At 40.6% G+C, this 22,265-nt stretch overlaps 4 protein-coding genes across 5 annotated transcripts; 2 read left to right on the top strand and 2 right to left on the bottom strand.

Annotated features, from left to right (window-relative positions):
- Window positions 1-46: 46 nt before the first annotated feature.
- On the top strand, window positions 47-2,866 carry LOC132987295 (zinc finger protein 774). 2 transcript variants are annotated; one of them, XR_009675605.1, is made up of 3 exons: window positions 47-206; window positions 480-2,317; window positions 2,502-2,866. XR_009675605.1 is itself a non-coding variant. In XM_061054268.1 (2 exons), the coding sequence occupies exon 2, from the start codon at window positions 536-538 to the stop codon at window positions 1,562-1,564; it is 1,029 nt and encodes a 342-aa protein (XP_060910251.1). In that variant the 5' UTR covers window positions 47-206; window positions 480-535; the 3' UTR covers window positions 1,565-2,866. The 2 variants fall into 2 exon arrangements, 1 of the variants encoding a protein (XP_060910251.1); XM_061054268.1 differs by having other exon boundaries at window positions 480-2,866.
- On the bottom strand, window positions 1,928-6,718 carry prmt2 (protein arginine methyltransferase 2). Its single transcript, XM_061054270.1, is given in 11 exon segments — window positions 1,928-2,684; window positions 2,904-3,040; window positions 3,129-3,203; window positions 3,205-3,259; window positions 4,346-4,521; window positions 4,673-4,837; window positions 5,655-5,746; window positions 5,749-5,801; window positions 6,164-6,236; window positions 6,239-6,350; window positions 6,452-6,718. Coding segments are annotated over 11 exon segments (1,242 nt in total). The 5' UTR covers window positions 6,539-6,718; the 3' UTR covers window positions 1,928-2,467.
- A 556-nt stretch (window positions 6,719-7,274) lies between these two features.
- Window positions 7,275-10,999, bottom strand: ercc1 (excision repair cross-complementation group 1). The gene is made up of 9 exons (XM_061054267.1): window positions 10,807-10,999; window positions 10,224-10,622; window positions 9,865-9,968; window positions 9,536-9,635; window positions 8,602-8,678; window positions 8,091-8,190; window positions 7,893-7,964; window positions 7,658-7,726; window positions 7,275-7,563 (listed from the first exon to the last, which is right to left on the bottom strand). The coding sequence occupies exons 1-9, from the start codon at window positions 10,864-10,866 to the stop codon at window positions 7,507-7,509; spliced, it is 1,038 nt and encodes a 345-aa protein (XP_060910250.1). The 5' UTR covers window positions 10,867-10,999; the 3' UTR covers window positions 7,275-7,506.
- Window positions 11,000-12,411: 1,412 nt separating this feature from the next.
- Window positions 12,412-21,907, top strand: sona (SON DNA and RNA binding protein a). Its single transcript, XM_061054265.1, has 10 exons — window positions 12,412-12,569; window positions 14,156-14,245; window positions 14,605-14,812; window positions 14,953-15,029; window positions 15,136-16,977; window positions 17,148-17,541; window positions 17,778-18,295; window positions 18,509-18,993; window positions 19,129-19,221; window positions 19,844-21,907. The coding sequence occupies exons 2-9, from the start codon at window positions 14,218-14,220 to the stop codon at window positions 19,201-19,203; spliced, it is 3,627 nt and encodes a 1,208-aa protein (XP_060910248.1). The 5' UTR covers window positions 12,412-12,569; window positions 14,156-14,217; the 3' UTR covers window positions 19,204-19,221; window positions 19,844-21,907.
- Window positions 21,908-22,265: the final 358 nt, after the last annotated feature.

The following is a 22,265-nucleotide window of genomic DNA, read 5'->3' as shown; positions in this document are numbered from 1 at the left end:
TTAAACATTGTATTACAGTTATTCCGCCACTCGCTAGATGCTGCTGCAGCCCAACAGTGATAGGAAGAGAAGCGGAGAGCCTCCTGCAGGAAAACCATTCTGCAGACAACCCCTCCGCTGTTATCTGGCTGTATATGATGTTTTCACTGCGCTTCAAGACGAATACCTTTAAATAGTGCGCATTTCTCTTAGAAAGAATGAACACGGTATGTTAAGTCTTTGTTTACGATCTATTGTTATTCGCATCCTTATTGTATCGTGCGAACCTATAGGCCTACAATACAGTTGTTTGGTGAGCTAGTTTTATCAGGTTTTTACTAAATGTCATGTGTTGTGATTTGTCTGGCTGTCATTTCAATCAGCCCTGTGCGTAAAGTGATCACTGTTTGACCTCAGTAACGAGTAAAACTAAAGATTCTCCGACAGCCTGTATTTCCGTGATGTAGCCATTTTCTCTCAGCTGCACCTATCACTTTCAGATGACCCGATGTCTCCCAGGATGAAAAGCCCACCCCCCTCCCTCGGGTAAGCAGACATGTTGGATAAAAGCAGTGATGAAGGACAACAGGCTGTGCAGTGCTCAGACTGCGGCTGCAGTTTCAGCCAGACACAGCCTGACTCTGACTCTGATTCAAAGGTAGCCACTGCTAAACAGCAGCATACTGTGCACAAAGCAGACAGCCCTTCAAAATGTCAAGCCTGTCAGGAAGGAAGCAGCCTCCCCAATGGTCGACGCCCACACCGGCGCATGCGCCTGGATCCTCACAGCTGCAGCGTCTGCTCCAAAACGTTCATATCGTCTGCCCACCTGACCCTTCACCTCTCCTCCCACAACAAAGAGAGGAAGTTCAGATGCAGCACCTGCGGGAAGTACTTCCACCAGTCGTCCCACCTGATGGCACACAAGTTAATCCACAGCGGGGACCGGCCGTTTAAGTGCCCGGAGTGTGGCAAGACCTTCGGCCGTGCCTCACACCTGAAGACCCACCGCCGGCTCCACACCGGCGAGAAGCCCTTCAAGTGCACCTACTGTGACAAGTCGTTCACACAGAAGGCCGGGCTCCTCGCACATGTGCGTCTGCACACAGGAGAGCGGCCGTACAAGTGTGAGCAGTGTGGTGAGGGGTTTCGGCATCTGTCTGCCCTGCTCACTCACAAGGCACAAGAGTCGTCTGGGCAGGCAAAACCAGCTCCAGCTCCAGCGACCTCTCAGCCCCAGCAGACACAAAGTAGCTCAGAGGATCTGAAGTGTGGTGTCTGTTGCCGCACCTTCGTACGGTCATCATACATAAGGCTGCACATTCGCCTCAAAAAAGGACAAAGGCCTTATCATTGCAAAGTGTGCAACAAAACCTTTGTCAAGCTGGACACCTTTGTGAACCACTGTGATAAACACTTGAGGCAGAAACGTGATAAAAACAAAGTCAAAGACAGAGTTGTTAAACCTCCTCTGTTTGTGCCGCTCTCCAGGCCTTCTTCTCCAGAGTCCTCACCCCCTCAGCCTCTGTCCTCAGAGGTCAACACACGCTCCAGAGCTAAAGCCAAGATTAAAACAGAGCCTTGAGCAAGAGGAGGGAAAGTCATGTTTAATGTCTTTATAAAAAAGAATGCTTCAACTGTTGGTGGTAAAACAGATGAAAGTCACGTTTACAAATTCTAACAGAAAGGGACAAAAAGCTAATTTGTAGTTAAATTATTCTGAAAAAAGTTGTAGTTTTATTCTAAGAATTGTATCACAAATGATTATTTATCTTTGCAAGCACTAAAATGGTGTATTTAATGTACATTGAACCTTCATATTATAATGAAGGGTTTATGTTGTTTCCTTAATTCCAAGTCTTTTGACATTTAAAGCACGTGTATAAAGTACAAACTGTAAATACAATGCATATTGTCCAACAAAAAAATGCACAGAGTAAAATGAACATAAAAGCTTAATGTGGGGGATATTTATTATGTTGCACTTTGAGACAAATATCTGTTAACACGCTGTTGTATGAACATTTCTGTAATGCCCTCCTAGCCCAGTTAGCATTTGAGTCAAAGTGACATTAATTCTCCCAAAATAACTTTTAGCTCTTAACTTCTGTGTTCGTCTCCTTTGTAACATTGCTCGTGGTATGCTGAATCACCTGGGGTTGTAATGTAAAGGCTTTAACTCTGTAAGTCTACATGTGCTGCCAGATGAGCTGTTACTGGACTGTCACACTGTTTTCCAGATCAGCAGCTGATACCTCACAGACCCAGAGCTGAAATGCATTTCTGCAGCTCCACATGCAGATGGAGCATCTGTCACCTCCACAGAGGAAAACTCTTTGTACCGACCTATGGACAGAGAAAAAACAAAAAAAAGACAGTAAGGGCTGAGAGGTGAAGTCAGGACTATTTAAGGGTCGTATGTGTAAAGCAGAGTCACACTGCAAAAGAATGAAACATAAAAGTGTAATTGGATAAGATCAATGCAACACTAATTATAAGGTAAAAAAAAAAGGGTAGATGAGATGTTTGCCTTGCAGTTTTCTGTTTCCTCTGTGCTGCCGTTAATGTTCGAATGCAGGGTGATGGTCATATGGTGTCTCCACACGGGATTCCTGTGCAGGACAACGCTTCCACTGATGGACTCCCCTGCACACACGCTTACTGGGTTGTCAAGCATGAAGAGAGTCTGCTTCCAGTGTGTAGGCCTGAAGAGGAATTTTAAAAATCATGCAGTGAAGGTTTTGACTTTTTCAAACTTTGAAAGGCATTTGCTATAAAGTCTAAAGTTTATGTATGTCTGCCTCACTCATTTTGATTTATTGAATTATATGTATAGGCATGTAAACATTGCACTGCTGTCACTGAATAAACTATCCTTTATTCATGTTGTAACAAAGTTATTTTTGCATTCTTAGAAGTTTTACTCGAAGTGAGGCCCCGTGTTTGGCTCCACTGGTGGACATCCCGTCTCCAGACTCTCAAAATGAGCCGTAAACCAAGTGGTGAATCCATGAAAAACACTGGGTTTCGCCACACAAAACTGAAACTGACCCTTTATTTCCTGAGAAATGAAACAGAGAGTTACATTACAACCCAACTCCAATGGGATGGAGCAATCTCTATCAAAGAAATGCACACCCATGCAGTACCTCCAGGCCATTGATTTGCAGCGTGGACATATCCAGGCTGATGACATCACTGGGAGTGGAGAGGCAGTTGGCAGTTCTCGATGAGGTGGCTGAACTTCGGCTTGGTGAAGAACTCCTGCTGTGCCAGGGGCCTGCAGAGACGAAACGATACTTAATGCCCTCAGTAGATTAGGTTGCTGCTAAAAGACTTATGAAACTTAAAAAGAGCGGGAGAAATGGAATTTAGGATATGAGGTTACTAATAAGTTAAAAAAAAAGGAGACGAATAAAAAGTTTGTGTTAATCATAGTCATTTCATTCAAACAGTCCGATGTAGCCTGTTTAAACAGAAATGTAGGTCAGCAGTATTTATTAATATGAACCTGTGTTTGCTTCATTCTGTCATAAATTGGCACCAAAATATGTCTTACCGTAAAACTGCTTTGTTTCAGATGTGGGAAAAAATCCTGCAACAGCTTTAAGAACATTGGGCTAAAGATTTCTCAAATCATTTGAGACTGTCAGAGGTGACTCGATGCAATGATAGTTGTTGGAACAAAAGTTTTTAGTCCAACTTGTCTGAACTCTTTGTACATGTGTATCATAATATTAAACTCTTTCTAACGCAGTCACCATATCCTGACTTAAGTTTGAGAAACGAAGACATGTTAGCTCTGACAGACATCAGGGTACAGTCACAACTAAACACCTAATCCAGGTCTCTCTGCCATGAGCAGATTAGTCAGACTTTTGATGAGTAATTTGTCTATTCTATGCTAAAACTCAAATTACAATGAAAGTAGAGAAATGAAGGGAGAGTCAAACTTCAGAAATGCGAATCAGAACTTATAACTAAGGAGTTATTTCATAGTTAGCTCCATAAAGCAGGCGGCCCGGGTTCAAATTCAACCTGTGGCTCCTTTCCCGCATTTCGTTACCCACTCTCTCTCTGTCCCTGATTTCTGACTCTGTCCTTTATCTACAGTAAATAGATAAAAAGCCCAAAAATAAATCTAAAAAAAATATATACAGCATCACTCCCTAGCAACTCAAATATCAATGCACAAAATAATTCAACTACTTCTTCTGAAATCAAGATCTATTTTGATTTATTACAGTGATTACTAATGATATTTAAAACATGTGATCTTGTTAGTTCCAGACAATCTATGTAAAAATAAAGAAGTGAGACAGGACAAAATCTACTGATAAAAGCTGACCATCTTAACAACCCTTACTGAAGCGGAGTGAAGTCCAGGCCGTAGGGTCGCTCCCAGAAGGCCATTTTCTCATCATAATAGCTGTGGGCCTGACACGGCACCAGGGTGAGGGCTGCAGACGAGGGCCACATGACGCCGCCTTCCCTGAGCCAGCGGTCCCTGGCCAGCAGAACTGACTCAACCATGAACTCAAACTATACCAGAAGAAGGAGAAAAAGAAGAAGAAGAAGAAGGAGATGTTATCTAATAATGATGTAATTATACTTGGATGAAGCATTCAAGTAAGAGGAATCTTTGCACATCACCTCAAATCATTATTTTTAATTTTGACAGTGTCATAATTACCAGCAGGCAGTTTCCCATCCACTCAGACACCAGGACATCCACCCGCTCTGGCAGCTCGATCTCCTCTGCTCGAGCCTGGAGCACAGAGACCACCTCCTCACTGCCATTTTGCTTCACCAGCTGCCGGGTGTAATCCGCCATGGAGCTCGCTTCCACAGCATACACCTACAACAACACAGATACACTCATACAGTGTGCTGATTAAATCAGGTGGCAGCACTGATTCTCCAGCAGATGGGAGTAGAAGTACACAAAAGTTTGATACACCTTAAACTTAGAATAGAATAGAGTAAGTTGTGTGGAAGTCGATGTAATCAGCTTTTAATTGTAACAAATATTTCTAGGTAAGAAAATATTGGTTATGTACATTTTCAAGATATTCAGATTTGACTTTATTATAATGATAAAGGTGGCCTGACAAGTTGTTTTGACTGAAAAGGAACATTAAAAAGGGGTTCGCAGGTCTTTGGGAGTTCCACAACATTGAAAGAAAAAGTTGTATTAGACCTTGTTACGCCAGGTTTTCAAAATACAGACGAAGGTGCTGCATGTAAAAGCAATCTGTCTGACTCATTTAATAATATACAAAACTGTATCATAAAACGCAAGGCTACATCGGAGTATAATACCCAATAAGTCAACAATGCTGCAAAATCACAAGCTTTAAAAAACACAATTCAACAAACAACTTTGAAAGTGTAAAAATGTATATACATTAACTTATTAGAATCAGGAAGTGAAAGTTCCTATTCATTTATTTATGTTTTGAATTAATAAATACCCAAAAACTCAATATGAATCAACTTTTATAAATATGTAAATGGTCATTTACTGTTTGGAAATGGTAGATAAATCAAAACGTAATTGCAACTGAAGTTTCTGAAACTAAACCGGGCTGTCAGTCCTTTATCTTTCTGCTACATAACCAGCAGCACATGTGTTTGTGTGAGAGATAGACACAGAGCCATTGTGTTTACATTACCAATGAGGGCTGTGCCAGCTGAGCGCAGAACAAGCTGATGATACCAGTCCCACAGCCGAGGTCCATCACCACCTTGTTCTTCAGTGAGGCACAACCTGCCGGTACGCCTCAGTGCGGCTCTTGTCTGACAACATCTCCAAGTGAAGCCTCTGTATGTGGAAAAAACAACAACAAAACAGAACAACAACATATTATATATATAAAAAGATTGCCAATATTTCCTGGTTAAGATTTTATTTAATTCTCTATTTTACAGGTAGACCTTAACCACCATCATGTAAGACAATCACAATGACAATACTCTTTTTTTTTAACCCGGAGAATATGTCTGTGTTACATTTAAATGAAAATGTGTGTTCATTATGATGAGTAAATGGGGTTTATCCTCAGGTAAGTTGTATGTCTCTATATGTTGATGTTTATTTCAGGACCTACTACCTGGAGGATCACACTATCTTTTTACGTCTTACTTTAAGCTCTAAATTAAAACTTGTAAAATCCTGTAAGACTTCGGGATGTCTTTACGTGTCAAACCATAGCTGCCAAAGTATTCTTCGTCTTGCCAAGGGTCCTTTAGTCTTCCTCCTCATCCTCAGCTAACCCTACATAACCTTTGACCTCCTGCAGCTCTGCCCACCACCACTCTGATGGAGGTTTGGTGTGTACGAGCAGTCTGTCCCCCCTGCTGAAACTAAGCTAAACAAAGCAAAGTAAGAACAATAGTTACATCTAGCTTCTCGACCTAAACTTTTGGTTTTGAAAGTGTGCAGTTACGAGACGCCGTGTGGGTCTCCAACCTGGTCGCTACCACTTGCAGTGAAATCAGACAGAGCAACATACTCCTCAGGAGAGACATCATCTTCTCCTTCTTTCTCGGTCTGCATGGCTTGCGGCAATTTCTTCGACAAGTCAGGTGTTTTGTTTCCTTGAATACACCGTCTTTACTTTTTCACGACTCACAAAGAAACATATACCTCTTTTCGTAATGAGCGGTACAATTTTCACTCCAACTACACTCGGATAGCACGAAAGCACTTCCTGTTTTGACGTCAAGATGATCAGTAACGATGTCTTCAAGTGCTGTCGGAAATATTAAGAACGTGGAATAGAGTCCCAAAACTTTACTTTGAAGTATCTTTAAGTCAGTAAGCGGTTCAAATACATGTGTCGATTATAGCACTGCATCAGCATCCCAATTCATTAGGGTTACATTAATGAAAAATCGGAATTTAGAAAATCACCTAATTTCACATTCATTATCTCTTCCTTTTTCAACTTTTGCCAAAATTATTTTGAAGTATTATCTGATACTTATGCATAATTATTGGAATACATGTATAGAAAAGCTAACAAGTTCTCATCCGATTTCTGAAAAAGGGGCTTTCAGAGGAGCACCTGAAGGCAGCACAGAAGTGATTTTTTTCTCATACACAAGACGCCTATCCCCCCCAAAAAACCCATGCTGTACTGCTTTAAGGTGTACATTTTTGTTTTTTACCTAAGTGTCTTGAAGTGGTTTTTCAGTAGTTATTGATATACAGAAGCATACTTCTCTAGAGCTCATGAAAATCGTTATTCCAATGTAAACCAACAGAAACAAATAAGGCAAATAATAGATCATTTAATATTACAAAGGTTTATTTTCATAGAAAAATATATTCAACAATGAACAAACAGTATCACACAATAGCTCTACAATAACAGATTTAACAGAACTAACAACAGAAGAGCTCATCCTGAGAGTAAACAACAGGTAGACGAAGAGTGTAGGAACTTTTTGTTCAGTCTTGTGGAGTGTGTTTGAATGCTGTTCATCATGTTCAGTCATCAGTCTTGGTAGTAAGTTTCAGATTTATTTTGTCTTAGACTTGAGGAAGGGTTTATGCAGCACGTCGTAGAGCCGCTTTGCCTGAAATAACAAAATGTCATCATTGTAATTTAAGAAATGTTCCCAACTTTCATTCATTTTAGTCACATTGCACATGTGCTGTATTTTTACTCACTTTTTGTGGTCCAAGGCCCGGACAGAGAACCAAGTCTTCTTTAGAAGCACTGATGATTCCTTCCACAGACTGTATTTAAAAAAAGATCTCAGATCAGTCCCTCTGATCATATTACTGCATTAAATCCAAATATTATAACACAAATAATTTGGAGAGCACTATCAAATCAGCCTGTGGATATGTCTTTGCATCTACACAGATAATAGTATAGCATCTATCTGATAGTAATACTCACTGAGAAAGTGGACAACAAGGTTATGGCATCAGTCTTGTTTATTGACTTCACAGTGGTCAGGCAATCTGTAACCTTCAAGCAAATCATTTCAATCAGGATGATACATTTTTGACAAATGCTATTATGAAAACAAACTATCACATTAAAAATAGCATTGAACCTCTAAATATTGATTAAAAAACCAAGACATTTACACACCTTTGACAGATAGTCTTTCTCAACTTGCTCCATCAGTACGTCTGCTGGCTTCTTTTCATATGACTTGTATGTTTCCAGGTAACGCCCTGCCTCCTCTGGACTGTTAAACAAACAGAAAAGATTAGTTTAAATATAGGTCATTTGATTTAAATTGTATGGTACCAGTCATTATATGATTCATTGTTTCCAGATCAACACAAAAGACTAAATGATCTTTTTATGCATTAAAGTGTTTAAATGAGATGCTTCAAAGTATGAAAAGACATCAACTACTTATTAAAAATGCAATAAATAAAAATAACAGAACAAGTTTTGAGTTAAATCAATACAACATCCCCACCCATACTCAATATAATCCCACAGTACATACATACCTTAACCTTAAAGATACACTTAAATCTATCCATGTCTCCAACAGCCAGGATGGTGAGCATTTAAAAGTTACTCTGCTGTATTTCAGTGTCTAGTAACAAACGGTTCAGTTTTCTTAGGAATCTGTTGGAGTTCTCACCTCCAAGCCAAGATGAGAGTGCAGTCAGCCATGATGCAAATGCGAGCAAGCTCCTTCAACGCATGATGAGGATCTTTCTGAGACACAGAGAGAAAATCTACATTTATCTTTAAAGCTTCAAAACTGGAACACACACTTTAGATTTGTTCCACAAAGAGATGTCCTGATTCTGAGTTTTTTTCCAATCAAAGTTATTTTAATATAAAAATACTGAATCATACTGTATCAAGTATTTGTGAAGTATGGCTTTTATATTCTCCAGCAAGCAGTACTGAGACTTTTCTCAAGCTGAACACTTCAGACTTGAAGTGCACTAGCCTTAGTGAAACTAATTACACTGAGGCAAGGTTAACAAATTAAAAGTTCTGCATGGATAGCATACACGACAGCTCCCCCTTAATGACTTAGTGCTCACAACGGGCTGCTTCATTTGGTTAAATATACCAATGCTCAAAAATAGCAACATCACGTATCTGAGCAGTGTTTCAGTTAACTAGCTGGTCTAAAAAAGTGTACAGGTATTTTATGTCTCTTTTTTGTTATCAACTTGCTTTATAAATCTATACATTTGTAAAAGTTGCAGCAGAGTAGATTATACTAGTATGATAACAATATATATTCAATTCAATTCAAAAAACTTTATTTGTCCCCGGGGGGCAATTCAAAGGCACACAAATTATATTAACAACAGTGCAAGTAAACGAAACATTTTAACCTAAATATAAAGTGTCAATTTAAATACAACTTAAAGCTTAAACTTAAAGATATAAAATATAAAAGAGTAGATATAAGTGGACAGAGATCGGACTAACAGATGTAAACAGATGTAACCATAACTATGTGCAGTAGTGACCAGATGTAAACAGAACTATGTGCATGTATATATATATATATATATATATATACAAAGCTTAACATACACGTATTTACTTACCACATCTACTTGTACGAGTAACACTCGCAGAGTGAAGGTCTGTCCAAGCTGTTTGAGACGGTCATGAACGTAGTTTGGATTCAGATTGTGATACCTTAGACTACAATCCAACAAACAGGAAAGAGAATGAAACACAAAAGAAAAATAGTGAATATAGCCACTTATGCACAGCAAATATTAACACATGAATTTTGTTTATAGAGAAAAAGTATCATTTAAAACCAGATTTTGTTGGGACAACTGCAAAAAAAAGTCCTCTATGTAAACAATGCAAACAAACACTTTTGGATTCAGCATCACACACAACAGACCTGAGGCACAAACTTCACCTGAGGAAAAGAGCGCAAGTTGTCAAGCCTAAAACGTAGTCAGGTGCAACATCTCCAAACTCCCAAGGAACACTCCTCACAAACTTCAGAATAGGATTTCCCCTCTGAAAAGGGAAAAATACAAAAATTCAGATATCCACTGTGCAAGCAATCTCACAAGTGGAAAAACACTGACCCTATTACAAGCTTGTGAGGAAATATTTAAACTCTGTAAAGCTTCAGTGGGCCGTAATATATCTCTAAACTACTTTACTATATGTAATGTCACTCTGAATGGGCACAAGAAGGTACAGAGGTTTTTGCATTAAAGGTGGTTTCCTACAAAAAACAATATCCTCTGTCACCTAAGAGACACTTACCTGTCGAGGACTGACAATAATGCTGCTACCTGACCCAATTTGCTTTGGACCAATGTTGAGGCATGGATCTGACCCTTGTAGGTTCCCTTCTCTCTGCTCTGTACCAGCCATCAGCGTCTCCTTAACTCCTTCAGACCCGCCTTCTGTCCTTTTAGCAAGGTCCTGAACAGTGTCACATCCTCCTGAATCCTCTGTTTGCTTCAGATCGGTAACACTTTCTGTCCTGGACACTTTAGAGGAGCCCTCTGTCTGAGGAGGGGCAGCGACATTGCGTTTACTTTGGACGACATAGTCTGCATATGACAGGGGCTTGTCCACAGGCTCAGAAGAAGTACTTGCTGAAGTTGAAGCTGAAGCGTTTTGTCCTCCTTTCAATGAAGACTGAAACTGCGGCTTTGGCTGAAATACAAATAAAATCACATGGAAATGCTGTTAGACTGAGAGTCGAAAATTACCAGATAAATCATGCAAAAAAACCCTCACTATTCACCGTACTATCGTGACTGTGTGTCTCGAAGTAAGCAGGTTATTTTCAAACTTGATTTGAAATTTTAGTTTGTGTAAATTATATCAAAATACCGACCGGTGTCCTTTCTTTGGTGAACGCTGAGTCGTCCAAGTTGATGTTAAATCTTTTCTTCATGTCTTTGTAATGACGAAGAGTTCCAAACTAAAAGCATGCCACTGACTTGTGAGAGTTTTGTAATGTCGCAGTGTTTACTTTTGTCATGTACAACAATGCTTCTTCTTGTTCTTCTTTTTTTTTAAATAAAATACTTCCGGTCCCGAATCCTTCTTCTACTCATCTTTCCTGGGCATTACCGCCCCCTACCGTGTTAGGTGTTGAAGTGTTGAGCATGGTTAATGTAACCCTCAGGTGGCACATAAAGCTACATTTTTTAAAGTTAGCTCCTCCTCCTCCACTATTTAATTTCTCTCCTTCTTTGCAGTATGTCTGGCATTGTATATATTACATTAACATAATATATACAATTGGCTGAGTCCTCCACCTGGCAGTGTTGACATTAACCAGTGTTTTTTTGTTTTTCAGTAGTTAGTGTTTTTTCTTCTCTTGTATGACCAACTCTGAACTTTGTTATAATGTTCTGTTGCTTCGTGCTTCTTGTACTTGTCCTCAATGTACCCAGGATAGTTTAGGATAGGGCTGGGAAATATATCGAGTTTTTAAGATACATCGATATATTGTCAAACAAGATATAGGGTAAGACAATACCGTTAAAATCGATATAGTTTATGTTTCATTAAAATAACGTTACAGAGGTGCCAGGTCACTTTTTTCTCATCTCACTGATGATGACTGACTGTCTGTCCCTCTTAACCCTGCTCCTCCTCTCTCTCTCTTTTATTGTATTTAAGGAACATTTTTATTTTATAATATTACTATTTAAATTCACAAACAGGTAGTTTATTTTTCCATGTGTTTTCACTTAATAAAATACATATCAATATATATCGAGTATCGCCATTCAGCTAATCAATATCAAGATATGAGTTTTGGCCCATATCGCCCAGCCCTAGTTTAGGATCGTTTGTGCATATCACATTCATTGTAGAGACATCTTGTCCCATGTGAGAACGTGTAACAGGTAGGCTTAGCATCAACACTTGCAAAATGCATTTTTAGATGACTGACTCCATAAATGGTTTCGCTAGGGCCAGGACTGTAAATATTGAGGCTAGGGCAGTCCAGCTTTTTTTTCAATTGTGATTTGATCAAACTATGTCTCTGGGCTAGAGTTCACAACAAAGAGACCTTAAAGACAAACATATATGTGTGCAAAATAGCCAACGTAGGCTATTTGGAGGATTCGAAACCGGTGTGTAATAAAAGTAGAATAGAATAGAATAGAATAGATGTTTATTGCCATTTGCACAGGTACAGGACAGTACAGGTACATTGGAATTCTTGTGCGTTTCTCCCTGAGTCAGCTTCTACAAAAAAAGTTAAAATTATATATAAAATAGAATAGCATTATAAGAAAAAAAGAGTAGAAAGTACAACAAAAGTAAAAGTAAAAATACATAAGTTGTAGTAACAGCTAAGTGATTTAAAATAAACTACCCATGATGTATGATTAACCATTTGCTCTTCTCTCTGTGTGTGCATTGTTACCTTGGAGTATGCAGTTGTCTAGGAGACGCTGACGCCGCCATTCAAACAGCGACGCATGGCATGCCGGGATACCTTCCTCAATCATGGCGGATCGGGTAGCAGGCTAACGTGAGCGGTTAGCATATTGATCGACTGTTTCATTTAACGCATCGCAAAAATTGCAGCCATCTGGTATTTTCCACACATAACTGAAGCCGCTGGAGAGGAACTGGGTAATTACATGTTAAAGTACCGACTACAGTATCGAGCGAATGGAATTGCTTTGTTGTAAAAAAAAAATGAGTATCTAGCAGACATGTCTTAGCAAACTTGATAGTTAAATCACTACGAGCATGCTAAGTTAGCTTAGCACTGCTGTGCAGGCTGTAGACGGGCTGGGAGGTGTTTGCCGCTCAGGCCTTAAAGGAAGCATGTTTGTGTTTAACAGCGGATTAGTGCAACACTATAGACGTGTAAAGTTTAAGTTTAATTTTAATGAATACAATCGTACTTGTAAGTTTAACTGGGCTAACGCCGGATGCTTTGATGTGTTATTGAAGGTTTAATGTGAGCCATGCAGAGGCCCGGATGTGATTATCATTATCTAACGTGTCTGCTGCTGCTGCTGCAAACTTTTTGTGTGTGCTGTTTTGCTATTCTCCCTGCACATTTAGTGTACTTAAAGATAGTTGTTATTTAGTCAAACTGGCCACTGTGACTAACATTTTAAGGGATATTGAATTAAACGTTAACTAAAGTAACTTGGAAAATGAAACACCATGTTGACAACAATGATAGCTCACTTTAGCATCAGCTAACTGAAGCGCCAAAGAAGAATGAATCACCTTACCTTTATTTAATAAACGTTGTTTCTGAACATCAAAGTTGCATGTAACCCAAGTTTATTATTCCGCATAAACACATTACTAGATTGATGTAAAAGGTTGCATCACCATTGCAAGCACAAGAGCTTCTCACGTGTTATTTAACCTCATAAATGTATATTGTTGCTTGGCTAATGCTGACTGTTTTAACGTTAAATAAAGTCAGTGAAAGTCCTCAAGCGCAGGCTTTAGTTTCAATTTATTTATTTATTAAAGGTGAAGACATATCCCTTAGAAACCTTATTTCTGCGTGGCCCCACTTTGGCTGATTACAATATTTTCAGCCCCAAACCCTAACCATACACATCAACATCATCATAGATCGACTTTACAGTAAACATACTGTCAGTCGAGCTCTTTGCTGTGAAATTCAAAAAGTACAGAGTAGCAACTTCTGTATGAAAACAAACTGAAAAGACTATCAAGGCACTTTGAAAGAGGAAGCAGTTTAAAGGAAAACATTAAACTAACACATTTTTAAGATGTTACAACAGTCATTGCTTTGAACTGATTTTTAAAACGGACTATCTGAAGATGAAAATCCTGTAAGGTTTATACTTCCAGTCCTGCGATGAGTTCAGTGAATAAATCTATGGGCTTCTCCTTTTGTGCAGGATGTGATGTCTCCAAGTGGCGTCCTAACTTTTTGGCTCCATTCTGTCAGAAGCTTATACTCTAACTGAAGCACAACACGCACTGTGGTCTCTCTTCAGTGGCCAATATGACAGCCAACCTTACCATAGGACAAATACTATAAGAAAGCTCATCTGTATCCCTCCCTACACCTTTTGGGGGAAATGTCAGGATCATATCAGAACAGCATGGCTATCCATTGCTTTGAGGCTGTAGTGCAAATGTATAAAATCTTTACTTCTTTTTGTTGTTGCTGCATTCATTTTTGCCTTGGTTAAGGTACTTTTGTTTTTCTTTGCCAGTGTTGAATACCGGAGCAGCACACTAGTGACTTTAAGAGGGCCGTTACAAAATCAGGGGCATAATGGAGTGTGCAGTGCAAATTCTCTCAGGTGAGTGATGGAAATGACACAACTTGGGATCTGTATTGTTTCCATTTGATACATTTTTGATGTGTCTGTTACTTCTGTTTTCCTACATTAATACATTTTTAACAAAACTGTTAAGACCTTGTTGTCCAGAATTGATTACATAAATAAAACATGCGTTTGGATGACTCGTCCATTGAATGCCATTATTAAACAGTGTCCACTTTTATGGAACAGACACTACAGCATTATATTGAATGCCACTTTTTCACGATGAAAATAAATTTAAGTGCACTGCTATTCAAATAACCTATACACATTTACTTTATATGTTATGGTTACTGAATACTTGTGCAGTCTGAACATATGTTTGTCCTTTGTAGGTGAGGAAGAGGCCCCGGAGAAAGATGACCTGAATGTGAAGGAAGGAAATGAGACGCCTCATAAGAAAAGCAAAAAACACAGAAAACACAAGAGCAAAAAGAAGAAGAAGAGGAAGAAAGGAGAGAAGGAAAGTAGTTCAGAATCTGGTGCCGAGTCAGATGTAGAGGCACAACCTCCACTGAAATCTGTCAGGACCACCAGAGCCAGGTCAGAGGAACCACAAGTTCGAATCATGTAGATTCAATTTCATACCAAAAAAATTCATTTTTGCATAAGAATAAGCCTTAATGTAATTTGGGTAGTTTTATGGTTGGAAATATTGTTTTTTTATTTTCTTATATTTGTAGTGCCAGACTGGCAGCAGCTACAGGACCTGGAGACAATGCTGGGCTGAAGGAGGATGGTAAAAGGGATGTCATTACAGGTAGGCTAAATACCCAAATACACACATTATTCATGTTTTCATTACAAGTAAAGGCTTTCTGCAGATGTTTGCTGTGTTGAATTAAAAATGTCCTTTCTTGTCTCAGATCGTGGTGAAACAGAGGTAGATTCAAAATCCAAAAAACACAAAAGGCACGCTGCCAAAAAGAAGAAAAAGAAGAAGAAGAAGGATGAAAAACAGGAAAAGAAATCTCAGTCTCCTACCCCATCTGAAAGCAGCTCGGCTTCAGGTTCTGACTCAGAAGGTGAAGGAGGTAAAGGGGCCGTTGATGGAAAATTCTCTTCAGCTGCAGTAACTGACCTCCAAGAGCCTGTGTCCAAACTGCTTCCAAAAAGCAAACGAGGGGAGGAGAAGGGGGTTCCAATCCTCGTGCAGAAATCTGAATTGCTAGGAGTAAACCAAGAGGGGATTGTAGAAATGGATGCATCCCCTGTTGGAGGGAAGGGTGGTCACACCGGTCAATTAGAAAAGGATATGAGGTTGCCCTCTGCAGGTCAGGATGACATAAAACTTGCAACAACAGATGGTTGCCATGCTGATGGTGCATTCAGCCATGCACAGGAACTCCCTGATATCATCCCTAAACAAGAAGGTGCTACCCCAAGAGATGACCCAGCCATAAAAGATCAGGCCAATGTAGTTCAGAGGGAAAAGGTCAAGGAATGTGATCCCCAAAGGTCACAATCTCCATCCCCCTCAAGAGTTGTAGACATTAAGAGGTCTAGCTCATGTCATAGTCGTTCACCAACACCTAGTCCCACTAGGCTGCAGTCTGCTACCCAAACAGCAGCAGGTATTGAAGAACGTTCAAGAACCCATTCCAGGTCAACCTCAAAGGGGAAGCTTTCTGCAACTCCTCTAAAGAATCGGCAGCAGTCGCGCTCACTGTCCCGTTCCCAATCCCCTAAATCTAGGAGGAAGTCCCTCTCTTTGTCACCTAAGTCTCCCAAGAGAGCTACCTGTCAATCACGCTCCACGTCTCGATCCCTCACCCCCAAGAAGAAGGTGTCAAAGCCTCTAAGGAAGTCCAAGTCTCCTAAATGCCGTAGAAGCTCTTTGTCTGTTTCCCCAAAGCGACGCAGAAGTTCCCCATCTCCTAAAAGAAAACTGTCACGATCTCCTAAGCGTGGTGGGCGCAGGTCTCCCTCTCTATCTCGGTCTCCAAGGAGAAGTCGAAGGTCAGAGTCACGTCCCCGTGGAGGCGCAAGGCGCTCCAGGTCCCGCTCAATAAGACGAGGCGGTGCTATTGGAAGGCGTTCACGGTCACGCTCTGACACTAGAATTCGTCGTTCCCACTCAAGAACAAGGCGCCCTGCTCGACGTTCTAGGACACGGTCACCAGCAAGGCGGTCAGGAGGCAGGCGCTCCAGAAGTCGGTCCTTGTCACGGCGTAGGAGGTCACCTCCCCCCAGATCTAGACGCTCAGGCTCCAGGTCATTCCGCAGGAGCAGACGGACTCGATCACGCTCTGTCGTAGTCCTTAAACGAAACCGGCGCTCAAGGACCAGAACTCCTCGCAAACGGACCAAATCCAGAACCCCTCCTTCGAGAAGACGGTCTAAATCACCAGTAAGAAGGCGATCTCGTTCTCCTGCCAGGAGAAAGCGTTCTCCACCAAGGTCTGGCAAGCGCTCCAAATCCCGCTCATTGTCTCGAAGGCACAAGTCAAAGTCACTTTCACCACTACCTAGAAAGAGGAGGTCCAAATCTCCGAGGAAGAGCGGAAGAAGATCAAAGTCTAAATCCGTTTCTGCAGGCGTGCACAGATCTAAATCCAGGTCCGACTCAAGTGATAGGCAGTCTGACAGCTCTTCTCCAGCCAGATCTACATCATCTTCTCCTGTTAAAGAGAATAAGCTCCCCTCTCCAATGGTAGACCAAACAGTTCCTGTGAAGGCAGCTGGAGAAACTGTGGGATTTTCAACAGGTCAGGCCATTGACATTCAACTGTTTTTAATCTACTATTAACATTTTTTTTAAATCTATATAACCTTGAAGATGTTTTCTAAAAATCTATTTGATAAGTAAATAAGTCAGTGTAACATTAAAACTTAAATACTTATATTGCCTTTTTGTCATTTAATACATACCATGCAGGTGCGTGGAAACCCGTGTCCTCAGCCGCTTTCTCCAGCCCCCAGGCTGAGAGCACTGTGGAAAAGTTGCAGCCTCAGACGCTCTCTCCCAACCATGAAAAGACACTGAAAGAGTGTTCCAGCTTATCCAATGAACAAGATGTTTCCAGGTCTGGTTCAAGAGAGCCCGAGACTGGCCCAGATGGGTCCGATTGTTCGGAGGGCTCGGATGAAGAAGAGGAGTCTTCCTCTCCAGTTAAAACAGCTTCCAAATGCCAGAGAAGCTCCTCAGGCTCAGCTTCTCCAGGAGTGCAGAAGAAGCAGCTGTCACCAGTGGACCAGAGGAAACTTTCACGCTCCACTTCATCACCTCGGCGTTCAACATCCAAGTCTAAATCCAGGATAAAGCATTCTAGGTTAGTGTTTGTGTGTGTACCCAATCCTACATAAAGAATGAGTTTTCTATGGGTCCCAAAAGAGTACTTAAAGTAACAGGATTTTCTAAGTAAAGTAACTTTAAGTTATTCAATGTTAACAACTTAATAAAATGCTGACACCAGATGCATATTATCCCATTAATGTGTACTTCAGTATTTACCAGAGTTGTGCTTATTAACAGATCTTTATCTTTGTCATCTTCATTTGTCCTCAGGTCCAAGTCTCCAGTCAGAAAAAGAGAATCCGTATCTCCTTCTGAGAGGAAGAAGCGACGATCTATATCCCGAAGTTCTGCACGGCGGCGAAGGTCCCGCTCTGCCACGCGGCGAAAGGGTTCAAACTCCAAGTCTAGAGCCAGAACCCGCCGATCCAAGTCGCCAGCCCGCAAGAGGCGCTCAAGAACTCGTTCACCCAACGCCCGCGGAAGGAGGAGGTCCAAGTCCACAGACAGAAGCAAGCGATCAAAGAGCCGCTCCGCAGGCCGAAGGAAAAGGTCTCGGTCAGGAGACAGAGGCAGGCGGTCAAGGTCGCGTTCTACCGATCGCAGGCGCAGGTCTAGGTCGAGGGGTCGAGGGAGACGCCCGGTATTTCGCAGTCGTTCATTTGATAGACGGGATAGGTGGAAAAGGGAACCAAGCCACTCTCCGGTGCTCATCCTCCGCAAACAGCGTCGCTCAGGGTCCCGGACAAGGCGCAGCGCAAGCAAGACTCCTCCACGGCTCACTGAACTGGGTAAAACATTTGATTACTTTTAAGTTCTAATCTCCCAACACTTAAAACTGTGATGTTACATAAATGCTAAATTGATGAATGATCTGTTTTTAAATTTTATTTTTATCTTGTTACTGTCTATATTGCTAGTATGCCCGATTCTGCTTCTCCTCATCTCTCCTATGAATTTAGTTTTGCATCCCCCCTGACTGTCTCTGCCCTCTTTTTCTTTAGACAAGGATCAGCTGCTGGAGATAGCCAAAGCTAACGCTGCTGCCATGTGTGCTAAGGCAGGGGTGCCCATTCCCGAGAGTCTTCGTCCGAAAGCCATCCTCCAGCTCCCTTTACCCACTCCATCTCCTGCCCCCCTCTCCTTACCCCTGCCCTTACCTCTCCCAATGGGCATGGGGATGCCCAACATGCCGAATATGCCCAACATGGGTCCAATGGGTCTACCCAATATGGGAATGCCCAATATGTCCAACATCACCATGAGTGCTGCTATGGCAAGCATGACAGCAGCTACAATGACGGCTGCTTTGACCAACATGGGGGCCCTGGCTGCCATGCCTCCTCTAGCCCCACTTCCTACCATCACCAACAAGCCTCCCCCAAGCCTTGCTCCCCCAGCACCAACCCTTAACCTGGACCACATCGAGGAAGCCAAGAGGAAGGTTACTCACCAAGCTAACATACACACCATCAAGGAGCTAACTGAGGTAAATGTAGGGATGAGTTGATAAGGGTCCTCTCTTCATAGAACCATTGTTGAATTGAATGACATGATGTGTATTTTTGTTGCTTATGCTAACTGTGCCAACTCAATGCCTGTGGTTTTTTTCTCTGTTTTGTAGAAGTGCAAGATGATTGCAAATAGCAAGGAGGAGATGGCCATTGCTAAACCCCACGTCTCAGATGATGAAAGCTAAGACCTTAAAGCTCTCACGGTAATCAAGGATTTTCAGTCGTGGTCCTTATTTCATTAGTTTAACTTTTTTGTATTTGGGGCTTTGTTGTTTTAATCATTGAGTTAAAATATTCTTCCTCTCCATTTGGCCTAGCACTCCCACTGTTTTTTGATTATCCATTTTTCTCCCCAACACTCTCCATCATTTAGGATTAATTAAGCCATTAATCAGTGACTTGTTAGAATACAATCAACCAATTCAGTGTTAGAAAGGTTGTTGTTTTTTCTATTCCAATTTTCTCATGCATTTTCATCAGTTTAATGACCCACACCAACGCTTCAGCCTGCTGCTCAATTTTCGAGAAGACAGACATAAAATTTTAACTCAAATCTTTATGTCCAGGAAGTTCTCTGGTCCCACATTACAATGATAGCAAGCATGTCAATGTGAATTTTATTAAACCTCCACTCATTCAGTATATTTGATAAGTTAAATCTGGCAATAAGTTAAAAAGCCAAACCGGCTTTTTAACATAGCGAGGGAAGATCTTTGTGCTAGTTCTTGCCAATATATAAATTAATCAAAAAGAGAGAAAACTATTTTTTTTAAGTATTCACATAATCTTTCCTTTCTTCCTATGAAAACATACGATGTTTTATAGGTGGACCTTCCTTCCCAGAGTTCCCATGGCAGCCAGATGAGATGACTGAGCCGCATAAATCGCCAAGAAGTTCACCCAAGTTGTCACATTTAAAATGTAGGAGCACCCATACCAGCCACTGCCCCTCTAAGCTCCCCAGTGTGTTTCTGTTTGTGTGAGAAAGAAACAGTCACCCATGAAACCACTGACGAACTGGACACGTGTGTACAGTTGTCTGACTGTACGTCATGAATAGTGAGCGAAGAAGTGTGTGTGTGTGAATGTTGAATGAGTGTGTATCCATAGTGACTTTCACCTAAAACTCCTCAATGTTCCTGCTAATTTAAGCAGACACTGTTGTAATGACTGAAGAGGAAACAAACCAAACTAACAAGTGGCGCAAGTGTTTTTTGTAAAAGATTAGTTTCTCTAAGTTTGTTTAACTTCAACTCTCCCTCTCTTAAAGGACTGTGTTAAGTGGAGAATGTCTCCCTGTTCTGCTGTATCCCCTCAGTTCAATTTATTCCCTGGTTTTATAAACAAATAATGCAACGTTTTGCTAGATCCTCACATGTGATTTGTTTTCTCCGTCCTGGAGCTGCAGTTCAAGGTTGTGACCACAAGTGGTAAATCCTAGAACAGGGTGACGGATTAGGAGTTAAGAAAGGAACTGAATTTATTTGCTAAAAGAAAAAGAGAATCACTTTTATTCACAAAACATCTTTCATTCGGTAAGTACAGCCCTGGGTGTGATTTTCTCCCCCTCTTTTAATAACACAGGCTCATCAACGAATAAACTGGAGTTTGATTTGATTAATTGGGTTACTTTTCCAAATTGGAAACATGTTTGCTGTTGATTGAAATGGACATCTCACCAGCCTCGGTTTTTAAAATCTATCTTCACATGCAGTGTTTTTTCTATTAAAAAATAAAACAAATCCACACATTGTGAAAACAAAAAAACATACAATAAGAACTTGCTGCTTATTGTCACGATGGAATTTTACAACAAATCTGTGCAAGCATGTTAAAGGCTGGCCTCTAGGTTTGAAGGAAAGCTGTTTTTTTCCCGTCTTGGAGGATCCTTGATATTTAAAGTTTGCCAACAGAACAGAACCTTCCATACTCGATAAATCCACATTTGCGATTAATCAGTAGACTGGATCTTGAACAACTGACTAAAGCTAATTTTCTTGCTAAGATTTAAGAGGAAGAAATGCAACTTTTCTTAAATGTCTACCTTTAAATTGTGGTCACAATTCCTTAAATGGAATGTGTGATTGAACCCTTTAAAAGCAACCAACATTTTTAAATAGTCTTGGCTTTTGCCTTTCTTTTTTGCTGTTTTGCATAATTAAATATAACTTTTTTTTTCTTTGGAGGCCCTCATGCAGTACACCATGTACCTTCAGATGGTGCTTAATGACTTTGAGTGGTTAGTTAATGTAAGAAGTTTCATATTTTCCTTGAGTGTGCCATTGACTTTTTTGTGTATTAGACAATCAGGGTCTGTGTCTCGAGAAGCTTTTTTAAAATTTGTTGGATAAACAGCTATTCCCTTAGGATATCTGAATATGTTGCAGGAGCGTATTAGAGAGACAAATAGAGAATTGTTCTGGTTCACTAAATGTGTAACTAAACAATGTCAAACCCAACAAGTCCTCTTTGATTTAAACTCCACACTTAGGTAGGTCTTTGGTTTCTTAGCATTGACAGGTTTAAGCCGGATACTTTCCCACTCTAGGAAAGATCAAGGATGAAATCGGAGCCTTTGGGAAAACTAGCAGTGATGAGTTGCTATTTTTGTTTTTTCCTGGATCAACCCCTCTATGTTGGCTCCCTCACACCCAGGGCTGTGCAACTGTGGGAGAAATCTGTAAAGGTTTTATCAAACTGTAACCATACTGACTTGGTTCCATACCGGTAAGTCTTGGAACTGTTAATTGATCCCCTGACATGGTCTTTAGCTATTTTAACGACAGAAAAACAAGACGTTTTAGGATCCGTTGTTTTGGTAATTTGAGTATGACATCGCTTGCTTTGTACATAAATGTGTTGATGATTATTAAACCTCAATGATCTGTATGTTTTTGTGTCCTGTGCTATGTTCACTGTGGCTCTTTATTTGTACTTAAAAATGTAAAATAGGAAATAGGAAGGCTTAATTTTCATTTAGGCCTCCGTGTGATGTCGTTTGAATTGAACACGGTATGCTCCAGTCATAGATACATGTTGTCCATCTGACTTAAATAATACTGTCCTTTCAGTCTATCTTCAGCCTTCAGTTCATCCAATTGATTGGAAATGTATACTGTTATGGAAGTAATAGGACCCCTGACATGCATTGAATTAATGATGTGACATGATCTCAATTTAATGAAGAGATGCAACAAATTAATCCTGGAATGACAAATGTTTAGATTATCTATGGAAACTATATATT

This window comes from Labrus mixtus, chromosome 13 (assembly GCF_963584025.1).
Source record: "Labrus mixtus chromosome 13, fLabMix1.1, whole genome shotgun sequence".
NCBI lineage: Eukaryota > Metazoa > Chordata > Actinopteri > Labriformes > Labridae > Labrus > Labrus mixtus.
The sequence above is the reverse complement of the archived record's forward strand: the minus strand, read 5'-3'. Positions and strand labels throughout refer to the sequence as shown.

Coding starts and splice junctions, on each gene's coding strand:
- sona (XM_061054265.1), top strand. CDS start 14,218: ATGGAGTGTGCAGTGCAAATTCTCTCAG. Junction 15,030..15,135: donor TAAAAGGGATGTCATTACAG/GTAGGCTAAATA, acceptor TTCTTGTCTCAG/ATCGTGGTGAAACAGAGGTA. Junction 18,994..19,128: donor CCATCAAGGAGCTAACTGAG/GTAAATGTAGGG, acceptor TCTGTTTTGTAG/AAGTGCAAGATGATTGCAAA.
- ercc1 (XM_061054267.1), bottom strand. CDS start 10,866: ATGAAGAAAAGATTTAACATCAACTTGGACGACTCAGCGTTCACCAAA. Junction 8,191..8,601: donor ACTCTCATCTTGGCTTGGAG/GTGAGAACTCCA, acceptor TTTGTTTAACAG/TCCAGAGGAGGCAGGGCGTT. Junction 7,965..8,090: donor AGAAAGACTATCTGTCAAAG/GTGTGTAAATGT, acceptor ATTTGCTTGAAG/GTTACAGATTGCCTGACCAC.
- LOC132987295 (XM_061054268.1), top strand. CDS start 536: ATGTTGGATAAAAGCAGTGATGAAGGACAACAGGCTGTGCAGTGCTCA.